The sequence below is a fragment of the Schistocerca nitens genome, chromosome 3 (genome assembly GCF_023898315.1).
Source record: "Schistocerca nitens isolate TAMUIC-IGC-003100 chromosome 3, iqSchNite1.1, whole genome shotgun sequence".
NCBI lineage: Eukaryota > Metazoa > Arthropoda > Insecta > Orthoptera > Acrididae > Schistocerca > Schistocerca nitens.
The window spans coordinates 785,474,933-785,496,602 of record NC_064616.1 but is presented as its reverse complement, the minus strand read 5'-3'; the positions used below and the strand labels follow the sequence as shown (position 1 = coordinate 785,496,602).

At 41.1% G+C, this 21,670-nt stretch overlaps 1 protein-coding gene across 1 annotated transcript in view; it reads left to right on the top strand.

Moving 5' to 3' along the window:
• LOC126248800 (collagen alpha-1(XI) chain-like) overlaps positions 1-21,670 on the top strand; it is a 571,383-nt gene that overhangs the window by 488,368 nt on the left and 61,345 nt on the right. Inside the window, exon 22 of the mRNA XM_049950192.1 lies at positions 2,216-2,485. Coding sequence (XP_049806149.1) covers positions 2,216-2,485 — 270 coding nt within the window. The remainder of the gene's footprint in view (positions 1-2,215; positions 2,486-21,670) is intronic.

Sequence of the window (21,670 nt, the reverse complement as noted above, 5' to 3'; positions counted from 1 at the left end):
TTCTATACAGAATAAACAGAAAACTGTGCCCAGTATTTGGAAGAAAACACAAATCACACCCACCTATAAAATGGGTAGCAAAAATGACCTACAAAACTATCATCCCATATCCATGTGATGTAGAAATTTAGAACATATTCTGGCCTCAAACCTTATGACATACCTTGATCAGAATTACTTCCTCCACGCCAACCAGTATGGACTCCAAAAACATAAATCACACAAAACCCAACTCCCACTTCATCTCACATAACCCCCTAAAAGCTGTGGACAAGGCAGTCAAGCAAATGCAGTGTTTTTTATTTTAAAAAAGCATTTGGCTCAGTAACACAGTGTTGCTTGTTAATGAAAGTATGATCATATGGCACACAAACAAAATTTGTAACTGGATAGACGATTTGTTGGTAGGGAGCAAGTAGGATGGAGAGTCATTAACAGAAGTTTAAATAACTTCAGGAGTGTCCCAGGAAAGTATATACGGACACTTACTGCTTATGTTGTGTCTTTGTGACCTGGTATATAATATTAATGATAACTTTGGAATTTTTGCAGATGAAGCAGATATCTGTAATGAAGAATTGTCTAAAAGTGCTACACAAACATTCAGTCTAATCATGATATGATTTCAAAGTTTACAAAATCTGACAACTTGCAATAAATGCTAAGAAATGTAAAATTGTGTATTCATAAGATGCAAAATGTAGTATCCTATGAGTGAAACATCAGTGAATCATGGTTGAAATCAGTTAACTCATACAGATACCTGGCTGTACAAATTTGAAGGGTTATGAAAGACAATGATCACATAGGCTCAGTTGCAAATGGAGCAGGTGGTAGACTTTGGATCATAGGCCGGATGCTGGGAATATGCATTCAGGCTACAAAGAAGATTGCACACAAAACACTCATGCTACCTATCATATAACATTGCCCAAGTGTGTGGGACTCTTACCAATTTGAACCAAGAGTAAATATTGAACATATACAATGGAGGGTAGCATGAAGGTCAGATGTTGTTTGATGTAGGGGAGAACATCACAGAAAAGCTGAAAAACATGAAATGGCAGATGCTTGAATATAGACCCTAGCTATCTCCTGAAAGCATACTTACAAGGTTTTAAGAACCAAAATTAAGTGAGTAATCTAGGAATATACTGCAGCCACCTGTGTATAACTTCCATAGGAACCACAAAGAAAATACTAGACTAATTACAGTACACACAGAGGCATTTGTCGGTTCCACACTTCATATGTGAGTGTAACAGGAAGAAAACCTAATATGTGGTACAATGGGAAGTACTCTCTGCTGTGCACTTCACAATGGTTTTCAGAGTAGTTATAAGGATGTAAATGTAGAAGTGTAAAAAAGGATGGCATTTGCTTCCCACTTTTACTACATTATGCAGCACGCCAAGGGTTGAGTATGAGTATACAGATTGAGATACCTGAATCTTTCACCACATATTTCTAATCTCTTTTCACATATATGAATTGTGTCCAGAGGCTCATGAAATAAAGACAAGATATTTTGCAAATTGTCACCAAGATACAAGCATTAGTTTGAATTTTTTCTAGGAAATACGTTATTCATTTTTATTTCACTGTAACAAATTGGGCAGTTTCTGCAGTATTACTGTCTTTGGTTCTGCAAAGAAACAACACAGTAAAAATAATTGAATATGGGAATTTATGTGCAGATTTTGCAGTCATTTGAATGGTGTACCATCTGGAAGTTTACTACTACTTGTTATCAGGAGTGGCAGACGCATTTATTGCTTGCCATGGTGGCATTATTGTTCCTGAAGAGTGTGGCATAAACTTCCAGGTGATGCACCATTACAGTGACCACAAAAATTACTATATTGAATGTACTTTTACTCTGTAATTTCATATTGGTAATAGATCTCTGAATTTTTCTTATAGAAATCTGCTACTCTGGCACAAAAAAATAAAGCAATTCCTTTTTAAAATAAAAGCAAATGTAATCCCTGTATCTGTCTATTAATGGTACTGGAAAAATGCAATATTCTTTGTTTCAGAGCCTAGTTGGAAAGGGATTACAATTATCTTGTGCATTAATATGTGTGTGTGTGTGTGTGTGTGTGTGTCTGTGTGTGTGTGGCTTAGTACAAAAGAACCAGATTTCTGTGATACATTATGTTCCAAACATAGTATTTCATTTACATAATCATTATGTTAAAATGCCTCTTTTCAGGGAGAGAGGGGGCCACCAGGACCAAAGGGAGATGAAGGCAAGGCTGGAGTACAGGGTTCTCCTGGTCCTCGAGGTCCAATAGGTCCTGAAGGACCAAAGGGCAATCCTGGACCACCAGGCTTCCCTGGACCTGCAGGTGAGCCAGGATTGGTTGGGCCAAAGGGTGATGCTGGGAAAGATGGAGAAGATGGCAGGCCAGGATCTCCTGGACCTCCAGGAGAAGCTGGACCACCAGGAAAAATGGGCCCCGTGGGAGCACCTGGAAAGGTGGTATGTACTTCTTATGTGAGCCACATCATGAAATGAACCATTTAGCTTCAAATATTATAAATTTATGGTGCTTGCAGTGTACAAGTATTAAGATAACTGTGATATGTGAACTACACACACACACACAGATATATATATAATCAAAGATGATGTGACTTACCAAACGAAAGTGCTGGCACATCGATAGACACACAAACATACACACAAAATTCAAGCTTTCGCAACAAACTGTTGCCTCATCAGGAAAGAGGGAAGGAGAGGGAAAGACGAAAGGATGTGGGTTTTAAGGGAGAGGGTAAGGAGTCATTCCAATCCCGGGAGCGGAAAGACTTACCTTAGGGGGAAAAAAGGACGGGTATACACTCGCACACACACACATATCCAAGAGTAAATATTGAACATATACAATGGAGGGTAGCATGAAGGTCAGATGTTGTTTGATGTAGGGGAGAACATCACAGAAAAGCTGAAAAACATGAAATGGCAGATGCTTGAATATAGACCCTAGCTATCCCCTGAATATATATATATATATATATATATATATATATATATATATATATATATATATATATATATATCTGCTTGTGTCTGTATATGTGTGGATGGATATGTGTGTATGTGTGAGTGTATACCCGTCCTTTTTTCACCCTAGGGTAAGTCTTTCCGCTCCCGGGATTGGAATGACTCCTTACCATCTCCCTTAAAACCCACATCCTTTCGTCTTTCCCTCTCCTTCCCTCTTTCCTGATGAGGCAACAGTTTGTTGCGAAAGCTTGAATTCTGTGTGTATGTTTGTGTTTGTTTGTGTGTCTGTCGACCTGCCAGCACTTTCATTTGGTAAGTCACATCATCTTCGTATATATATATATATATATATATATATATATATATATATATATATATATATATATATATATATATAGAGAGAGAGAGAGAGAGAGAGAGAGAGAGAGAGAGAGAGAGAGAGAGGGGGGGGGGGGGGGGGGGGTGGAACATTCCACGTGGGAAAAATACATTTAAAAACAAAGATGATGTGGCTTACCAAACGAAAGTGCTGGCAGGTTGATAGACACACAAACAAACACAAACATACACACAAAATTCAAGCTTTCACAACAAACTGCTGCCTCATCAGGAAAGAGGGAAGGAGAGGGAAAGACGAAAGGATGTGGGTTTTAAGGGAGAGGGTAAGGAGTCATTCCAATCCTGGGAGCGGAAAGACTTACCTTAGGGGGGAAAAAGGATGGGTATACACTCGCACACACACACATATCCATCCACACATATACAGACACAAGCAGACATATTCAAAGACAAAGAGTTATATGAGAATACTTCTTGATTTGGCTTGTAGCTTCAGTCAGTCATTACCTCTCTCTTAATTACCAAAATTGTACAAAGAATCTCCTGCATGTATTACAAATTTCAGCATTAAATCAACTGTAAAATTAAATATTGATTCTAGAACAAACTTCTACACTGGTTAAACTACTCTTTCAGAAGCGCTAGTAGGGAAAGGTATTCAGAAGAGCCTATGCTAAGCTTGGAACATTGGAATAGTAGGAGAAAAGTATTGGAAAATTGAAGTTTTCATTTGCTCCATGTTACATTCTCAGACGGCTTACTTGGTAGAGTTTCACCTACAAAAGGCAAAATTGTTAATGCATGGTATTATTTTTTGGATAAATAAATAAATAAAACAATAGTTATAACAGCCACAATTGGGCACTTTAATAAATCCTATGGCAACAAGTGACAATTTGTCAGACCAGGACTCAGACTTGGATTTCCTACATTATGCAAGCAGTTGCCTAAACAACTTTGGGTATCCAAGCATGCTTTCTGTCCAGCCCAAATTCTCAGTGTGTCACACACTACACATGTAGCATCCACTGTCCATTATCATCACTTTTCTTGGCTTAACCTGATTCCTGCAAGAGTTTGGACATAGTATGAACCCAGATTTAAAACAACATTATTCACCATGAAGTACATATACCATTATATGTGTGTTGTCTGTTCTTTTGGACTTGTCAGAAAGAGCAGGGTCCGTTTTTGATTCAGCATCCATGTATATACATGACATAATGGAAACTAAGTCCTCAGCTGCAACTGGCCATTGAAAAATTTCCAATGGCAAAAAGAGAAAATTTGTGTTGGACTGGGACTCTAACCTGAATTTCCCATGTTATGCAAGTGGTCACCTTACCTGCATCAGCTTGCTTCCCTTCCAGCCCAAATTCACAACTTTTTGCACACTATACCTGTAGTGTCCATTTCAGCTATCCTCATTGCTTGCAGCTTCATCTTATTCCCTCAACAGTTCACATGTAGTGTGCATCCACAATGAAGATATCATTAGCTGTCAGGTGACAAGTTGATAATTTTGTCTGAATGGGAAGTGTTATTGAAGAGCCGAAGTTGTTAAGGCAACCACTCCCATTACAGTATCTGATTGCAGCTGAGGTCTGAGCTTCTCTTATGTCATCTACGAGAGCTGTTCAATATAGAATGATCATAATTTTCTTTATGGTCATAATTTCTTATGCTAAAATTTTATCTTATAATATTCTGTTTGCTTAATGTGCAGCAAACACACCATAGTAGTTTCATTGTTGGGACTCCTGGTTCCAGTCTGTGGTGAGAGGCAGGCAAGGTCAGATATGTTCAGTATCATCTACCACTGCAATGGAGGTAACACACAAGGAACAATATGTAACACTGAATTCTGATTTCATCTCAACAAATCTTCAGCTGAGGCCTATACAATGCTACAGGAGGCATTTGGAGAGTCTGTTCTTCCCTACAGCACAGCTCAAGGGTGGTTCAAAATGTTTAAAGAAGGGAGACAATCAATTTGAAAGGAAGGTGGGCCTAGTGCTCCAGTTACTGCTCTTACAGAAGAAAACATCAACACTGCTGCTGTCATTGTAAGAGAGGATTGACGAATTATCTTAAGATGACTTTCTGAAATACTGAATTTTCATTGGGTGCCACCTACATGTTGGTGACAGAAAAATTACACATGACACGTGTTTGTGTGTGATTGGTTCCAAGACTGTTGATTTCTGAACAAAAGGACATTCGCATGCAGGTCTGCATGCAGTTAAAGTTGATGTTAGAGGAAGATCTGGAGTTTCTTTCAAATGTAATCACTGCTGATGAAACTTGGCTACATCATTTTGAGAGCAAACAGCAAAGCTCAGTGTGGAAATTTCCTTCATCACCAACCCCCTAAAAAGAAAAAGTGGTTGCTTCTGCTGGGAAAGTTATGGTCATCTCATTCTTTGATATTCATGAAATGGTTTATCAGCATGTTGTGCCTGCACACACATTAGTAATTAGGCAATACAACAGGGATGTCATGAAAACATTGCAAGTCCATATTAGGTACAAAAGACCACATTTCTGTGAAGCAGACTGGATGCTGCACCACAATGATGCCCAGCCACATATTACCAATGTTGTTGCTGAATATCTTGCAAAAAATCAACGTGAAGTGCATCCCCCACCCTCACTATAGTCTGGATTTATCCCCAAGTGACTTTTTTCTATTCCCTAACATGAAGAAACGCCTTCTTGGGAGGCATTATCAATCATCATACACAGTGGTGAAGGCTGCGGAGGCAATTTTGAAGGACCCCTCAAAAAATAGTTTCCAGCATGTACTTGAAGACTGACAGAAATGCTGGGACAAGTGCATCACATTCATGGGAGACTACTTTGACAAGGACCATCAAAATTATGAGGATGAGTAAAGGTATGTTGTCAAAAAAATTATGATCATTCTTTATTAAACAGCCCTCGTGTGTGTCTGTGGCAACTGATTAAAAATGGTGCATGTTCTTTCAGACATGTCTGAAAAACAGACACCACACTTATAACACAGTTTTTATTGGAATAAGCTTTACCGATCTTAAAAAGAATAATTCTGCCTCTAAACCACTAATTACAACTTTTATGGGCATGGAGAAGACATGAAGCTAACCAGAAGAGATACTGTTCCAGGCGAAAGTAGCTTGAAAATAGGAAAAAATATTACTCTTTGTACAGACATTTATTATCCATAATTTTTCTCTCAATACACCTAGTATTAATATGCAATGAAAGTTCTGGAAGGCTTTAAATACTTCAGGAATAAAGGAGACCTCTCACTGAATAGCAGAGACCACACAAATGCTCATATACTCATACATGAGCAGGTACATTACACTTTCTGGACCCATAATACCAGGGCAACAGATCAGCTGGTAGACAGAAGTGAGGAGTTATATCAGGTGGTATGGCTAGAGGGAGAAAGAGGGAGGAAGTGGGAGGAGGGGTTGGGTGAGGAGTAACTAACGGCTAAGAGGGAGGCAGTAGTTGTGTGGGATAGGACAGGATACAAATCCAACACACAGGCAACAGAGCCGGTGGCTTCATGTAGTGCATGATGATGACAACATGGAGGTATGGATTGGGAATGGTTGGCATGTCAGAGGAAACAGAGAATGTAGGATAGGCGGTGTGACTGTAGTGGGTTAGCAGAGATTGATCAGGAAGATTATGGAAGCAAAGGATATGTTGCAAGGATAACTCCCATGTGCACAGTGCAGAAAAGCTGGTGCTGGAGCAGAGGGATGCCGATGGAATGGGTTGGAAAGCAGTCATTGAACTCAAGAATTTTGTGCACACCAATGTGGTCTGCCACTGAGTGGTCAATTGGTAAATGCTGCTCTTGGCCAGAGTTTGTGGTGACCATAAATTTTGGTGGACAGCTGATTAATAGACATGCACACACAAAATGCTCTGCAGAAATTGCAGGAGAGATAGGAAATGACATTGCTGATTTTAAAAGTGATCATGCCTCTCATGAGATAGGGTAAGTCAGTGAGAGGACTAGATCAGGATGTATTAGTTGGGTGAATCTGGAAGGTCTTGCTCCTGGGTCTCCGACTGGGATATGACCCTTGTGACAAGAGACTGGGAATGTAATTGGTGTAGGTATAGACCAAGACATTGTTTAGGCTGGGTGGGCAGTGGAATACCATTTTAGGAGGGCTGAGAAGCATTGTGGATATGATGTCTCTAATTTCTGGGTATGATGACATAGCTGAGCCCTGGCAAAGGGTATAATTCAGATGTTTCAGTCTGAGATGATACTGGGCCATGATGGAGGCACTGGGGTATGGATAGAGCCATCAGAGATGTGAAAGTGAATGTCCAGAAAGGTGGCACACTGGCTGAGGAGGAAAAGGTGAAGCAGATGGGCAAGAAGGTGTTAAGGTTGGTTCTTGGGGTAATGGGAGGATTAGGGTTGTCTGAGGATTTGGCACAGGAAATCTGTTTGTGGACTGTGTTTGGGGGTAGTATTTGTCTATGAAGGCTTTTGTGACCTTTGGCACACTGGGTAAGGGAATTCTTGTCTCTGCAGATATGCCATTCTTGGGTGGCCAGGCTTTGGAGCAATTTTTGGTGTGGAACAGGTGACAGCTATCTAAATGCTGGTACTATTCATGATTTACGGAAATGATCTGAACTGGGGTATGGATGGAGCTATCACAGAGGTGAAAGTGAATGTCCAGGAAGGTGGTACACTGGGCTGAGGAGGACAAGTTGAAGCACATGGAAAAGAAGATGCTGAGGTTTGGTAAGAGTGAGGACAAGGTGTCTCGGCCCTGGGTTCAGATCATGAATATATCACAAATGAACCTGAACCAAACAAGGAATTTGGGGCTCTGGGGGCTAAGAAGATTTTCTCTAGATGACCCATGAACAGACTGGCATAAGAAAGTGACAAGTGAGTGTCCATATCTACACCACAGATTTGTTTAAGTTCAAAATGGCTCTGAGCACTATGGGACTTAACATCTAAGGTCATCAGTCCCCTAGAACTTATAACTACTTAAACCTAACTAACCTAAGGACATCACACACATCCATGCCCGAGGCAGGATTCGAACCTGCGACCGGAGCGGTCACGCGGTTCCAGACTGAAGCGCCTAGACCGCACGGCCACACCGGCCGGCTTTGTTTAAGTGTCTTCCCCTCAAAGAAGAAGTAGTTGTGTATGTGGATGTAAGTTTTAGATATATAATGAATGAGGCAGTGGGCTTGAAGTCAAAAGAATATTGGGAGAGTATTGTTTAATAGCAGCAGTGTCATGAGCATAAGGGCTGTTGGTGTATAGGGAGGTGGCATCAACTGTAATTAGTAAGTAACCAGATGATCATGAAGTGGGGATGGCCAAGACTTGAATGCAGTGGTTTGTATCTCTGATATGCATCTGGAGAAGGAAAATTTTTATCATTAGGTTATTGAAGGGGAGTGTAGGAATCCCATGCCTTAGACAATATTTAAGAAAGAGGATGAGGGACTGGGTTTTAGCTAGGGATGAAAACGGACATGAAATTATAATGGGAGCAATCTGTGAGGAGAGGTGAGTTGATTTGCAGATGAAATGTAGTAATTTGTTGCTTGGATAATGTTTTACCATAATCTGGGTGACACAGGTTCAGAGGATAGCTTGGGCTATGATCAAAATGCCCATACCACCGGTTGTCACAAAAGTTAGGCATGAACGTAGTTGTTAAAGACCCGTGATGCATCTGCATAAGAAATTCAAGAAGAGAATTATAGAAAAAGGTTTGGATAGACAGTATGGGAGAGACAAAGTATATGTAAATTATGAGACAGTAACAAAGGATGGACAATGTGAGGCTTAGGACATTAGGGAACCAGTAGGTGATATAAATATAATGCAGGAGACCTCTCACCAAATATTAGAAGCACTGAGTCATTGACGAACACACACAAAAAAGAAAGGAACTGCTGATCAGCAGGTAGACTGGGGTGAGGTGTTGTGTCAGGATGGCCGAGAAGAAGGAAGTGGGAAAAAGATTTGGGTAGGGGTTGCTGACAGCTCAGAGGGACACAGCACATGTATGAGACAGGGTTGGAGGAGGGAGATGTTGCAGGTGGGTGGAATACGAGTATAACATATGGGCACCAGAGGCGGTGAGTTCATGCAGTGCACAATGATAGTGACATAGAGGCATGGATTGGCAGGGTGTGACAGGACAGACAAAGGGGAGAATGTTGGGTAGAGGGTGTGACTGCAGTGTGTTAGTGGAGATTGAGGCCAGGAGGATTATGGGAGCAAAGTATGTTTTGCAAGGATAATTCCTATCTACATAGTTCATAAAAGCTGGTGCGCTGGGAAAGAATCCAGTTGGAATGGGTTGTGAAGCAGCCATTTAAGTTGAGCATGTTGTGCTCAGCAGCATATTCTGCCTCTGGGTGATCAACCCTTGGCCAGAGTTTGGCAGTGGGCATTCGTTCTGGTGGACAGCTGGTTGGTGGTCATGCCCCCATAATGTACTGTGAAGAAATTGCAACAGAGTTGGCACATGACATGGTGGCTTTCATTGGTGGGACAGGGTAAGCCAGTGAGAGGACTAAGTGGGATGTACTGGGTGGGTGAATTGAGCAGGTCTTGCACCTGGGTGTTCCACAGATATATCATCCTTGTAGCAAAGGCTTCAGGTGGCTTAGGGATGGATCAGGGTGTTGTGTAGGTTGGGTGGACTGTTAAATACCACTTTGTGAGGGGTGGGAAGAATCATGAGTCAGATGTCCCTCATTTCTGGGGGTGATGATAGATAGTCGAAGCCCTGATGAAAACATTGTTTAATTGTTCCAGTCCAGGGTGATATTGGATGATGGGGCCTCCTTTATGGCTGTTTCTTGGGGATGGTAGGAGGATTAGGGGATATGTGAGGATATTGCATAGGAACTCTGAACTTGAGCAGTTAAACAGAGAACCGAATCGTGGCGATAACATATTAGACCTTCTGGTGACAAATAGACCCGAACTATTTGAAACAGTTAACGCAGAACAGGGAATCAGCGATCATAAAGCGGTTACGGCATCGATGATTTCAGCCGTAAATAGAAATATTAAAAAAGGTAGGAAGATTTTTCTGTTTAGCAAAAGTGACAAAAAGCAGATTTCAGAGTGCCTGATGGCTCAACACAAAAGTTTTGTCTCAAGTACAGATAGTGTTGAGGATCAGTGGACAAAGTTCAAAACCATTGTACAATATGCATTAGATGAGTATGTGCCAAGCAGGATCGTAAGAGGTGGGAAAGAGCCACCGTGGTACAACAACCGAGTTAGAAAACTGCTACGGAAGCAAAGGGAACTTGACAGCAAACGTAAACATAGCCAAAGCCTTGCAGACAAACAAAAATTACGCGAAGCGAAATGTAGTGTGAGGAGGGCTATGTGAGAGGTGTTCAATGAATTCGAAAGTAAAGTTCTATGTACTGACTTGGCAGAAAATCCTAAGAAATTTTGGTCTTACGTCAAAGCGGTAGGTGGATCAAAACAAAATGTCCAGACACTCTGTGACCAAAATGGTACTGAAACAGAGGATGACAGACTAAAGGCCGAAATACTAACTGTCTTTTTCCAAAGCTGTTTCACAGAGGAAGACTGCACTTAGTTCCTTCTCTAGATTGTCGCACAGATGACAAAATGGTAGATATCGAAATAGACGACAGAGGGATACAGTAACAATTAAAATCGCTCAAAAGAGGAAAGGCCGCTGGACCTGATGGGATACCAGTTCGATTTTACACAGAGTATGCAAAGGAACTTGCCCCCCTTCTTGCAGCGGTGTACCGTAGGTCTCTAGAAGAGCATAGCATTGCAAAGGATTGGAAAAGGGCACAGGTCATCCCCATTTTCAAGAAGGGACGTCGAACAGATGTGCAGAACTATAGATGTATATCTCTAATGTCGATCAGTTGTAGTATTTTGGAACACGTATTATGTTTGAGTATAATGACTTTTCTGGAGACTAGAAATCTACTCTGTAGGAATCAGCATGGGTTTCGAAAAAGACAGTCATGTGAAACCCAGCTCGCGCTATTCGTCCACGAGACTCAGAGGGCCATAGACACGGGTTCACAGGTAGATGCCGTGTTTCTTGACTTCCGCAAGGCATTCGATACAGTTCCCCGCAGTCATTTAATGAACAAACTGAGAGCATATGGACTCTCAGACCAATTGTGTGATTGGATTGAAAAGTTCCTAGATAACAGAACGCAGCGTGTAATTCTCAATGGAGAGAAGTCTTCCGAAGTAAGAGTGATTTCAGGTGTGCCGCAGGGGAGTGTCATAGGACCGTTGCTATTCACAATATACATAAATGACCTGGTGGATGACATCGGATGTTCACTGAGGCTTTTTGCAGATGATGCTGTGGTGTATCGAGAGGTTGTAACAATGGAAAATTGTACTGAAATGCAGGAGGATCTGCAGCGAATTGACGCATGGTGCAGGGAATGGCAATTGAATCTCAATGTAGACAAGTGTAATGTGCTGCGAATACATAGAAAGATAGATCCCTTATCATTTAGCTACAAAATAGCAGGTCAGCAACTGGAAGCAGTTAATTCCCTAAATTATCTGGGAGTACACATTAGGAGTTATTTAAAATGGAATGATCATATAAAGTTGATCGTCGGTAAAGCAGATGCCAGACTGAGATTCATTGGAAGAATCCTAAGGAAATGCAATCCGAAAACAAAGGAAGTAGGGTACAGTACGCTTCTTCGCCCACTGCGTGAATACTGCTCAGCAGTGTGGGATCCGTACCAGATAGGGTTGATAGAAGAGATAGAGAAGATCTAACGGAGAGCAGCGCGCTTCATTACAAGGTCATTTAGTAATTGCGAAAGCGTTACGGAGATGATAGATAAATTCCAGTGGAAGACTCTGCAGGAGAGACGCTCAGTAGCTCGGTACGGGCTTTTGTTAAAGTTTCGAGAACATACCTTCACCGAAGAGTCAAGCAGTATATTGCTCCCTCCTACGTATATCTCGCGAAGAGACCATGAGGATAAAATCAGATAATTACTTTTGAATGCATTATGGGAACAGCAGTGATCAATGTCTTATAAATAAGTAATTAAAATCAGAGAGATTAGAGCCCACACAGAAGCATACCGAGAATCCTTCTTTCCACGAACAATACGAGACTGGAATAGAAGGGAGAACTGATAGAGGTACTCAGGGTACCCTCCGCCACACACCGTCAGGTGGCTTGCGGAGTATGGATGTAGATGTAGATGTAGACTTTTTGATACCAAGTACAAAGATATATCATCATTCTTTTTTGTCATTGCCCATATATACAGGGCACTGGAGGAACAATCAGTATGGTGTATAAAGAAAATTGTCCCTCATCATGTACTTTAATTATGTGCAGAGAACCCAGGTGTCAGACATAGTACCAATTGCCTGGTAAAACTTCAGTATCAGAACATATTTTGTATTTTATCTGTAATAAACTGATTTTCCCTCTTCTTCTTGCATTGTAATATAACATTTCTGATAGTTTTCTGAGATTCCAGAACTTCTAAAAATGTTGTAATGTTATTTTAGTATCTCATTCTACAACATCATGTACATACTTCCAATGAGGGCAGATTGTTTCTGCCAGTGTTTGCTGATATATCCATGATAGGTCTACCAAATTCCAATAACACAAGTATCTCAATCAAAGGAATGGCAGTTATCCACAAGCTTGAAAAAGAGCATAATTTGAACATCCTCCTGACATACAATGACTCACTTCCTCTGTGATGAATGAAAGTGATTAGTTCACAGAATTTATCTGCCAACTGCAAACTTTTCCACCTACAATCCCTGCCACAGTGATACCATGTGAGAAATATTGTGTAACCTCTAAACCATACTCAAACCTGTAGACCCATCCCATAACCTCTGCCTCAAATCCATCTGCGTGTTCATATAAAATATCTCTCCATGACATTCCACCATAACTACTGATTACTGTAGGAGAGCCAGCCATGACAAAAGTCTTCCACCTAGTGTGCAAGATGTACTAGACAAGTGAAATACCCTTAGACTTCAAGAAGAATGCAATAATTCCAATTTTGAAGAAAGCAGTTGCTGACAGATGTGAAAATTACCAAATTATCAGTTTAATAAATCATGGTTGCAAAATACTAACAAAAATTGTTTACAGAAGAATGGAAAAAGTGGCAGAAGCCACCTCAGGGAAGGTCAGTTTGGATTACAGAGAAATGTAGGAACATACAAGGCACTACTGACCCTAGGACTTATCTTAAAAGATAGGTTAAGGAAAGGAAAACATAAGTTTATTCAATTTGTAGACTTAGAGAAAGCTTTTGACAATGTTGACTGGAATAATCTGTTTGGAATTCTGATGGTAGCTGGGATAAAATACAGGGAGTAAAAGGCAATTTACAGCTTTTGTGGAAACCAGACGGCAGTTATAAGAGCAAAGAGGCATGAAAGGGAAGCAGTGGTTGAGAAGGGCATGAGACAGGGTTGTAGCCTATCCCTGGTGTTATTCACTCTGTACACTGAGCAAGCAGTAAAGGAAATCAAAGAAAAATTTGGAGTAGGGATTAAAGTTCAGGAATGAGAACTAAAAACCTTGAGGTTAAACAATGACAGTGTAATTCTGTCAGAGACAGCAAAAGATTTGGAAGAGCAGTTGAATGGAATGGTCAGTGTCTTGAAATACTGATATAAGGTGAACATCAACAAAAGCAAGACACGTATAACGGAATGTAGTTGAATTAAACCAGGTGATGCCAAGGGAATTAGATTAGGAAACAAGATGCTTAAAGTAATAGATAGGTTTTCTTATTTGTGGAGCAAAATAACTGATGATGGCTGAAGTAGTGAGAATATGAAATGTAGACTGGCAATGCCAAAAAAAATCATGTATGAAGAAGAGACATTTTGATAAGGTTGAATATAAACATTTGTGTTAGAAAGCCTTTTCTGAAGGTATTTGTCTGGAGTGTAACAATGTATGGAAATGAAACATGGATGATAAACAGTCTAGACAAGAAGACAATAGAAGGTTTTGAAATGTGGTGCTACAGAAGAATACTTAAGATTAGATATGTAAATCACATAACTAATGAGAAGGTACTGAATAAAATTGGGGAGACAAGAAATATGTGACACAACTTGACTAAAAGGAGGGACTGGCTCATAGGACACATTCTGAGACATCAAGATCACCAATTTAGTACTGGAGGGAAGTGTGAGGGGTAAATATTGTAGAGGGAAACCAAGAGAGATGAGTACATTTATCAGATTCAGAAGGATGTGTGTTGCAGTAGTTATACAGAGATGAAGAGGTTTGCACAGGATAAAGTAGCATGGAGAGCTGCATCAAATCAGTCTTTGGACTGAAGACCACAACAACATGGAAAGAATCTTTGCTCTTGTTTACCAACATTTCCAACCTATTGCCCTCAGCCTAGCTACCCAAATTAAAGTCACAAATCACTTACTGCATCATCTCACAATCACCAACATCCCATTACCATCTGGATACCTGCACATCACTGTTGATTCCACTTACATATACATCAGCAATCCCCATAGCTTTGCCACTCTCTTCCAACACCTGGTTGATTCCAAATAAACCATATCAATCTTTATACAGCTAACAGATTACATCCTTACCCATTATTGTTTTATCTTTGAGGGGCAGGTATACAAACAACTCTATGACATGCCCATGGGCACACACATGGCAAATTCTTATACCATTCTGTTTGTGATCCATTAAGAGAAAACCTTCCTTTCACCAAAGATCACACACCCCTTGTCTGGTTCAAGTTTACTGATAATTTCTTCATGATCTGTACCAAGTAGCATGATAGTCTATGCTCAGTCCTCCACAGCCTCAACACATTCTCTCTCATCCCCTTCATCTTGTCCTACTGAGAGCAGCATGCCAACTTCCTTGACCTCCACTTTTACAATGGATTCATGAAAACCTCTATCCATATCAACTCCACCACCCATCAACAATATTTCCATTTTGATAGCTCTCATCCCATCCACACTAAAGTTCTCTCCTATACCATCTAACCACCCACAGACAGCACTTTTGCATTTATGAGCAGTCCCTTTCCCAGTATGTCGAAGATCTTTCTAAGGTCTTGACGGTATAAATTATCTCTGAACTTAGCCAACAAACGTACCTTTAATGCTGTACCCATACATGTCCCTAGTCCTCCAACCACCACTGCAAAGCAGCTCATAGCAGCAATGCCCTCATTACCCAATATCTTCCCAGACTGTAAGAACATAACCATGTGCTTTGCCAGGACTTTGACTACATATATTTGTGTCTGTGAATGTAAAACATCATACTTACAATCATTACCACTCCTCCGAAGTGGTATTCTGCTATCAACTCACCTGAAAAATATCTTGGTCTACCTACTCCACATGGGTCACACCCCTATTGAAGAACTGACCCATGCACCCACCCAGCATGTACCATTCCAGTCATATCACAGGTATATCCTATCCTGTTGGAGGCAGGGTTTCCTAAGAAAGCAGTCATATCACATATCAGTTCTGCTATGACTTGTGCACAGCATTTTACATGGGTATGACCACCTTCCAGCTGTCAGCAAAAATAAGTGAATTCCACCAAACTAGGCTATGAGTAGAGTTGATCACCCAGTGGCAAAATACTCTTACAACATATCCTTGAACCTCGCAATCCTCATAGCCTTGGTTTCCACTAACCTCTGTCAAGAAACAACATCCACACTTGTCCTCAAGTCTTCCACTTCATTCATTCTACACTCACACCCTCCTGTCTGTAGTCTGCCACTTCCTCTGTTCTCTCTCTGACTCCCAGTCTACTGCTCCATGTCACTGTGTGCCACACACAATTACCCCTGGCAACATCAGAGGAAGCTCTCCAGTGCCACATTTTTATCCTGTGGTTTGCTGTCTTTCCCCTCCCAGCTGTCAACCAACCTCCCTCATACAAATCCTCTCCGAACTAAGCTGCAGTACCAGTACAATATGTAAGGGACATTTGAATGAAAACCAAGCACCTGCCACAATGGGACAACAGAATGGTACCATTCAAAATAATCATCTCATGCATTAAGACATTTATCTCACTGAAAGCTTTGATGATCAATTCTTGTTTCATAGAATGTGGTCAACCACTGACCGATCCACAACTGTACCCACTCTTGCACATCCTCATTTGACTGAAATTAATGTCCACGCAAGTCTTTCTTCAGGTCACCAAACATGTTAAAATCACACAGTGAAGGGTCTGAGCTGTATGGAGGGTGTTGCAGTGTTTTCCAATGAAACTGCTAAAGCATAGCCTTTGTCCAGTAGGCAGTGAAGTGGAAGGCATTATCTGAAGTGGAAGGCATTATCATGCATCAGAATTATCCCATCTGACAACATTCCAACAGACCAAGGGCAAATGCCAAAGCCAACAGTGGAGACATCCCATGTCTCCCCTACCAAAAAACTCCAAAGCAATTCACACAATGTCCAGTAAGGTCATGATGACTGTGGAGTCCCTCTGATCAATGTGTTCCTCAAATATGGAACCACAATCAGAGTGAAGTGCTATGAAGGCACTTTACAGAAATCTCAGTGCTCTATAAAGTCAAAATGCCCAGGAATGTTGTCAGATGGTGCTTGGTGCTGGGCCTGCATGTTTACCACCACATTTGCCACTTCTTTGTTCAATCTAGTGAGCACATCTTGTGACACTACAGCCACATTGCCCCACACTTCTATTTGCTAAAAGGCTGCCCAAGAAACTTCAAAATATTGTGTTATTTGCAAAACTTCTACCAACAGTAGCTTTTCACAGAGTAAAGCCTTCTGGCATACCTCCTTATCTGGAGCTAAAGAGATAATTGTGTTGTGCACCATAGAGTCTGCATAAGAGTCATTAGGGGATCAGTAACAAACTGACACTTACGGCTAAGGCCATGAAGTTTGGATGCCCAGGCCATGTATGACTGGTTTGGTTTCCTACGGCATCAGCAGAATTCAACTTGTACCACTATGACATGCGTTAATTTGTGATGGTAGTTGGACAGTAAGCTGCACATATGGTCAAAAGTAATACCTACTGGTTCCTGTAAAGGGGCAAGCTGACCCAGTAATTGATACACCTTAGGTGAAATCCATGAGAGGAATAAGCACAAGCACTCTGTCTTCAGGCCACGAGTGGCCTAACGGGACCATCTGAATGCCGTGTCATTCTCAGAGGAGGATGCAGATAGGAGGGGCGTGGGGTCAGCACACCACTCTCCCGGTCATTATGGTGGTATCCTTGACCAAAGCCGCTACTAGTCAGTCAAGTAGCTCCTCAATTGGCATCACAAGGCTGAGTGCACCCCAAAAAAGGGCAACAGCGCATGGCGGCTGGATGGTCACCCATCCAAGTGCCGGCCACGCCCAACAGCGCTTAACTTCGGTGATCTCACGGGAACTGGTGTTACCACTGTGGCAAGGCCTTTGCCCAGGAGAGGAATAAGGCTTTGCACAAATTCCAGTCTGTCACACCAAAGCCAAAATATTCTATCTGAGTCATTTTTCATAAGATTCCCATTCCTCAGCTGAATCATCGTTTGGAAAAAAACTGGGTAGACAGACTGATGTAATGGTACCCGTCTGTTAATGGAAGCTGACAAAGTGGTCACTGCCAAAGTAAGCTGTTTAATCAGGGCCAGTAGTACGGTGTCAATAATGACTAAACCTGGTGAAACCACAATTAAAGACTGCACATGTGGAAAACCTTCAAGCTCGTCACCAGTCATGTAGTAACCAAGTAATAAATGAAATTGATCCAAGTAACACAAATATTGCTTTATTAATAAACCTGTGAACAATAATGGAAATAAGCCTCTCATGACTACACACGTAACAAGACAAAAGAATCATACAGAAGGTGCAACATAAGAGATACACAGAACAACTGATTGAACTGAATTGAATTTAGTTGGATTTTATTTGATCCTGTAGAATTACATGGTGTACAGTGAATGTACAGTACACATCAAAAGTAGAAAACATTCAGGATCACATACTTCCCAATCATTTTTCTTACATTCTAACCTCAGTGATTGTAAGTAGAATACATACAAATTTAATGTGGTAAGTACTCTTCAACACTGTAAAATTCCTTTACCATGCGATAGTCTTCAAGGTTCTTTGAAAACTTAGTGCGATGCACATTTAACACAGGTTTTTTAGCAGTTAGTGGTTAGTGGTACAAACTAAAATAACATAGTGAGAGCAAGTCAGTGCTGCTCCAGGTGTATATAGTCATGAGCCACCAGTAGATGGCATGATAGAGACCGTGCCATGTGCACACTTCCTACAGGTGGCCTCTAGTGGGGCAGCACATGCTCATACAGGTGGCAGTTGATTTAAGTAAACATGTGTGGCAACGCTACTCTCTGCACACTCACACCCACTAGTAGCAGGATACAGCACTATTCTTCAGCAATTTGGATGGGAAACACTGCAACATCCTACGTACAGCTCAGATCTTTCACTGTGTGATTTTCATATCTTTGGTAATCTGAAGAAAGATGTGTGTGGAAATCACTGAGGAGATGCAAGAGTGGGTACAGTTGTGGATCTGTCAGTAACCAACCATGTTCTACAAAACAGGTGTTGATCATCTCGTCTCCCAGTGGGATGAATGTCTTAACACATGTGGTGATTACTTTTGAACGGAACCCTTCCATGGCCCTGTTGTGGCTGGTGTTCACTTTTCATCTGACTGCCCCTCATAGTTAGACAAGACAATGTAGCTATACTGAAAGGTGTGTGTATGTGTGTGTGTGTGTGTGTGTGTGTGTGAGAGAGAGAGAGAGAGAGAGAGAGAGAGAGAGAGAGAGAGGGGGGGGGGTGACAAAAAGCAGATTTCAGAGTACTTGACGGCTCAACACAAAAGTTTTGTCTCAAGTACAGATAGTGTTGAGGATCAGTGGACAAAGTTCAGAACCATTGTACAATATGCATTAGATGAGTATGTGCCAAGCAAGATCGTAAGAGGTGGAAAAGAGCCACCGTGGTACTTTAACTGAGTTAGTAAACTGCTATGGAAGCAAAGGGAACTTCACAGCAAACATAAACATAGCCAAAGCCTTGCAGACAAACAAAAATTACACAAAGCAAAATGTAGTGTGAGGAGGGCTATGTGAGAGGCATTCAATGAATTTAAAAGTAAAGTTCTATGTACTGACTTGGCAGAAAATCCTAAGAAATTTTGGTCTTATGTCAAAGCAGTAGGTGGATCAAAACAAAATGTCCAGACACTCTGTGACCAAAATGGTACTGAAATGGAGGATGACAGTCTAAAGGCTGAAATACTAAATGTCTTTTTCCAAAGCTGTTTCACAGAGGAAGACTGCACTGTAGTCCCTTCTCTAGACTGTTGCACAGATGACAAAATGGTTGATATCAAAATAGATGACAGAGGGATAGAAAACAATTAAAATTGCTCAAAAGAGAAAAGTCACTGGACCTGATGGGATACCAGTTCGATTTTACACAGAGTACGTGAAGGAACTTGCCCCCCTTCTTCCAGTGGTTTACCATAGGTCTCTAGAATAGTGTAGCGTTCCAAAAGATTGTAAAAGGGCACAGATCATCACTGTTTTCAAGATGGAACGTCGAACAGATGTGCAGAACTATAGATGTATATCTCTAATGTCGATCAGTTGTAGAATTTTGGAACACGTATTATGTTTGAGTATAATGACTTTTCTGGAGACTAGAAATCTACTCTGCAGGAATCAGCATGGGCTTTGAGAAAGGCGATTGTGTGAAACCCAGCTCGTGCTATTTGTCCATGAGACTCAGAGGGCCATAGACATGGGTTCACAGGTAGATGCCATGTTTCTTGACTTCCGCAAGGCATTTGATACAGTTTCCCACAGTCGTTTAATGAACAAACTAAGAGCATATGGACTCTCAGACCAATTGTGTGATTGGATTGAAGAGTTCCTAGATAACAGAATGCAGTATGTCATTCTCAATGGAGAGAAGTCTTCCGAAGTAAGAGTGATTTCAGGTGTGCCGCAGGGGAGTGTCGTAAGACCGTTGCTATTCACAATATACATAAATGATCTTGTGGATGACATCGGAAGTTCACTGAGGCTTTTTGCGGATGATGCTGTGGTATATCGAGAGGTTGTAACAATGGGAAATTGTACTGAAATGCAGGAGGATCTGCAGCAAATTGACGCATGGTGCAGGGAATGGCAATTGAATCTCAATGTAGACAAGTGTAATGTGCTGCGAATACATAGAAAGAAAGATCCTTTATCATTTAGCTACATTATAGCAGGTCAGCAACTGGAAGCAGTTAATTCCATAAATTATTGGGGAGTAGGCATTAGGTGTGATTTAAAATGGAATGACCATAAAAATTAATCATCGGTAAAGCAGATGCCAGACTGAGATTCATTGGAAGAATCCTAAGGATATGCAATCTGAATACAAAGGAAGTGGGTTACAGTACACTTGTTTGTCCATTTCTTGAATATTGCTCACTGGTGTGGGATCCATACCAGATAGGGTTGATAGAAGAGATAGAGAAGATCCAACGGAGAGCAGCGCGTTTCATTACAGGATCCTTTAGTAATTGCGAAAGCATTACGGAGATGATACATAAACTCCAGTGGAAGACTCTGCAAGAGAGATGCTCAGTAGCTTGGCACGGGCTTTTCTTGAAGTTTTGAGAACATACCTTCAGCGAGGAGTCAAGTAGTATATTGCTCCCTCCTACTTATATGTTACGAAGAGAGGATGAGGATAAAATCAGACCAATTGTGTGATTGGATTGAAGAGTTCCTAGATAACAGAATGCAGTATGTCATTCTCAATGGAGAGAAGTCTTCCGAAGTAAGAGTGATTTCAGGTGTGCCGCAGGGGAGTGTCGTAGGACACAGAGGCATACCGACAATCTTTCTTTTCATGAACAATACAAGACTGGAATAGAATGGAGAACTGATAGGGGTACTCAAGGTACCCTCTGCCACACACCGTCAGGTGGCTTGCAGAGTATGGATGTAGATGTAGATGTAGGTGTAGAGAGAGAGAAGAGTGAATTTTCTGTGCTTGTGAGCACTGGAGGAGGACATCATCTGCTGTCTTTACTCTTTCCATTATTTATATTCCACCAAGTCCTTTCCACTACTAAAAGTAAGTGAATAGAAGATTTTGAAATATGTTAATTCAGAAAGATGCTGAAGAATAGCTGAGTATGTAGAGTAACTAAAAGAGTAGTACAGAATGAAATTTGGGAGAAAAGAGTTAAGTTG